Genomic DNA, 4,309 nt, shown 5'->3' with positions numbered 1-4,309 from the left:
ATAACCCACAGGTGTAAACGGACTGTCATTTGTTACCAAATATAAGCTTTATTCCCTATTCCAACAAAGCATAATTATGACACTCTGTTACGAATAGATAGACTACCTGTGATTTTTATGGGAAAAGAGTGTGTATATTGAAAGCAAAAACCCCACGTTTTTTTAAAAATAAAAACCAAAAAGAAAAAGTACTCCGTTGCTCCCCTTTAATTTCACATTTTATATAAAGATCTGAGTTTCTATAAAGAGCTCCATGCAGTTAATGGGCGTACTGAAGAAATAATGCAGACTATACTGATTAACGAATTTTAATATGTAATAAAATATGAAGAAAATAAATTTATTTAATATTATAAATAAATTGGATTCTTAACAATGTAACATATATAACATTATTTTGGACATTATAACAGATCTGGTGGCTTTATGGCTTCTTTAACGACAAATTTATGTAAATTAAAATGCCATTTCTTCTACAACAAATGTATAATTCTATACTCTTACACAAGATAATAAATATCGTGATTTTCAGAGTAGATTGATTATTTGACAGAAGCATGAACACGATTTTTTTTAAAGGAACACCCGTTCTAAAACTGCTCACGCCGATACCCTTGTGTAAAAATCTTCAACACCTTTCAGTCCAAAACATCTGAGTGAAATAATCTACTCAGAAAAAAGGAATCAGAAGGGAGGCAGAGAGGGGGAGCGAGAGTCTAAGCAGAAGGGAGGAACAATAGAGAATCAAAGTATAATGATATTCCTAAATGAAGAGGGAAATGTTGCCGCACTCATTTTATTAATCAGACTGTCAATTTCACCCCAGAGGCCAAACCCAGGAGCCATCTAAAGCAGACGCAGATCAGCGACGGGACAGCAGCTCCTCTCCTCACTTCTCCCCTCTCCCTCCACTTGGATATGAGGCTTTGAGCAAGCTCAGCCCGACTACATCATTTCTCTGACAGTCCCGCTCCTATTTATTTGCTTATAAACCTGTTACAATAAATGATCATTCCAGCAGCGTCACGCGCACCTTTAACGACGATACCGCGAACCACTTTTTTTGATGAATGACATTTCGGACCGGAGAGGATGCACGGGTCATTTTGAGCAGTCATTCGTTGCCCGCACTGGCATTCGTCTGGTTTTTTTTCTTTCTTTCGTCTTACCCATAAAGGTGTTATATTATTTAGTGCCAGTAGCAGAGCTGACGGCGGATTAGCTACGCCAGAAAATTCATCGGAGTACCAGCGGCGCCGGGACTTGGGCTTTTTTTCTGCGCTACTTCATGATGGAGAGGATAAGAAAAGAGATGATTCTGATGGAAAGGGGGCTTCACAGTCCTGTGTCAGGCAAGAGGCTCTCGAACCTGTCCGAGTCGAACGGAAACGCGGTACTCGAGGCCCTCGAAAATTCTCAGCACGCGGGGCGACTGAGCCCGAGAATCACTTCCGCTTCGCTACACGCTAGCCTGGGCGACGTACCCAGCAAAGGCAAATTCGAAATAGACAGCTTATTCGGAAACCACCACGCTAGTGACAACAGTTCATCTGCGGAAATCTCGTCCTCGGAAAACAGGAAGAAATCAAATCTGTATCCTGAAGTTTCTACCGACTCCGAAATGAATAGCGATGTGGAAGTGGGCTGCCCATCTCATCGCTCCCCAAACAGTGTCAGCCAACACAAGGAAAACAATAATAAAGGTAATGCACAAAGGCCCTTTATTTCGTTTAAGTCGTGAATGCTGAGGTTTTACCATTTCAACATTATACTAATGATATTTTGTGTCCTTAATAGTACAGAAAGTGTATTGGCCTAAAAGCAGTACAGAACTAGAGCGGTGGAAATTTATTTACTTAAGTGAGATACAATTATTATTATTATTATTATTATTATTATTATTATTATTATTATTATTTGTTGTTGTTGTTGTTGTTGTTGTCTGGTATTTAATGCTAATATGAACCTGTTACTAATATAGAACGTACAAAATGTTTTTTCTTTGGTGTATATGAAATATATGTGTAAATATATTTGACACATTTATAAAAAAACAATAAATAAATAAATTTGCCTTATATATTTATTGATTTGTTTTTCATAAACAGAAACAATGCATTACTTATTTTTAGAGTCAGAGATAAATAGCTAGGAGAAAATTCACACTGTAAGGGCTATAGTATATAGCAAAATTACATATGAAGTGTATCGCAAAATTATCATATGTAATTTAATCACAACATATTTAGAATTATGACATTAATGTAGCGAAATGACTGTGTTAACATTTGTCCAGGTCTTGTCTATAATCCTTTCTCGTGTTCTTTAGGTTTCTCAGACAGTAATTCGGGGACTTCGAGCTCAGGTTCTTCGTCTGTCTCCAATCATAACGGAAACTCCATCGGCAGCTCGACCAACTCAAACACGGACCAGGTGAGGCGATACCGGACTGCTTTTACGAGGGAACAAATTGGGAGACTGGAAAAGGAATTTTACAGGGAAAACTACGTTTCAAGACCCAGGAGATGTGAACTAGCTGCAGCGTTAAACCTACCTGAAACAACTATAAAGGTAATATTTAGTTTCACTATTGCTGGTTCAAATAACAACGTAATGCGTTTTTAAATGAATATACAATTTTTAAAATAAATGTTTTAATATATAGTTTAAATATGGATGTTTTTCATAATTTAGGAAAAGCGTGCTATTAAAAACGTCCCACTCAAAGGGTACACATTGTTTTCTTCATTCAAATAGAATTATTTAAAAAATAGTTTTAAACGTATATAAGCACTTGGTCAACGTACAATTTTCAAATCTGAAATTGAAATACACGAAAAACAGATATAATCGGTCATTTTCGGAGAATGTTGAGAACCAAACATAAGGTGTGCGAAGCAGTTAAAATGTAAGAATTTTTTTTTTTTTAATTCCGCGTATTGCGTGGATGAATACTGATTAGTTTACACTACTTTGGCTTAAGTCTTTTTATGCGTATTTGATGTTACCTTTTTTCTTTGTACAGCAATTTCTAATTAGTCATTTTGTAAACCCATTAAAGCTATATTACCTATGCTCTAACCCCACATTTCACAAATAAATTTAGCAAGCTATAATTTAAACGTTTAATTAGATCTCTCTCTCTCTCTCTCTCTCTCTCTCTTTGCATATTTTGCTTTTAGTTTCCAAGCAAATTTAGGAGCAAACTGGGAAAATATACGCGAAGGAAATCGGATTTTAAGCATTGGGGTCAGTCTAAATACGCAGTCTTACAGTGTTTGTGTGCGCGTGTGTGTGTAGGTGTGGTTCCAGAATCGGCGAATGAAGGACAAGAGGCAGCGCCTGGCCATGTCCTGGCCACATCCAGCCGATCCCAGTTTCTACACTTACATGATGACGCACGCAGCCGCCACCGGAAGTCTGCCGTACCCATTCCATTCTCACATGCCCCTGCACTACTACCCGCACGTGGGCGTCACGGCCGCAGCCGCGGCGGCTGCGGCCTCGGGGGCCGCATCATCACCATTCGCCACCTCCATCCGGCCCCTTGACACCTTTCGAGCGCTCTCCCATCCGTATTCGCGTCCGGAGTTGCTCTGCAGCTTTCGGCATCCCGGACTGTACCAGTCGCCGGCGGGCCTCAACAGTTCGGCTGCAGCAGCAGCTGCGGCGGCGGCGGCGGCGGTGAGCGCACCGTCGGCTAGTGCGTGCTCGTGCCTCAGCTGCCACAGCGGCGGCGCGCTCAGTTCTCGCAGCGCGGGCTCGGACTTCACATGCACGGCGAGTGCGCCCAGGTCCGAAAGCGGATTTCTACCCTATTCGGCTGCCGTATTGAGTAAAACCGCCGTGCCCTCGCCAGACCAGAGAGAGGAAAGTGCCCTCAATAGATAACTTGACACTTGAACATGTAACGAAAGCTACTTTTGATTTTAATCAACATCGTGTTGTTAGCGCATTCAAAGTACTAAGGACATTTTTCCAAGCCATTCCAAGCACCACCCATTATCCAAGATTATAAAATATAAACAATTATTAAAATAATAACATCCGGAACTAGCGCCACATGTAAAGAAGAAGAAGAAGAAGAAGAAGAAGAAGAAGAAGAAGAAAGATTCGGCATCGAGAAAACTATATGGCTAAATAAATAGCAGATACCCCCCCCCCCATTAATTTTTTTCACCCCTACTTTTCGTCTTCAAATATTATGACAGCACACACCTCTTTCGTGCTGTAAAGAGAAAAATACGGTGCTTGTGCAACTTTTAGTGTCTACTGAGGTACCAGGATGAGGATGATGACGATGCCGTTC

At 40.4% G+C, this 4,309-nt stretch overlaps 1 protein-coding gene across 1 annotated transcript; it reads left to right on the top strand.

The window, feature by feature from the left end:
• Positions 1-491: 491 nt before the first annotated feature.
• Positions 492-4,030, top strand: evx2 (even-skipped homeobox 2). Its single transcript, XM_053627906.1, has 3 exons — positions 492-1,703; positions 2,330-2,571; positions 3,301-4,030. The coding sequence occupies exons 1-3, from the start codon at positions 1,289-1,291 to the stop codon at positions 3,889-3,891; spliced, it is 1,248 nt and encodes a 415-aa protein (XP_053483881.1). The 5' UTR covers positions 492-1,288; the 3' UTR covers positions 3,892-4,030.
• Positions 4,031-4,309: the final 279 nt, after the last annotated feature.

This window comes from Ictalurus furcatus, chromosome 6 (assembly GCF_023375685.1).
Source record: "Ictalurus furcatus strain D&B chromosome 6, Billie_1.0, whole genome shotgun sequence".
Taxonomy (NCBI): domain Eukaryota; kingdom Metazoa; phylum Chordata; class Actinopteri; order Siluriformes; family Ictaluridae; genus Ictalurus; species Ictalurus furcatus.
Note: the sequence above shows the minus strand (reverse complement) of the source record. Positions and strands in the feature narration are given on the sequence as shown.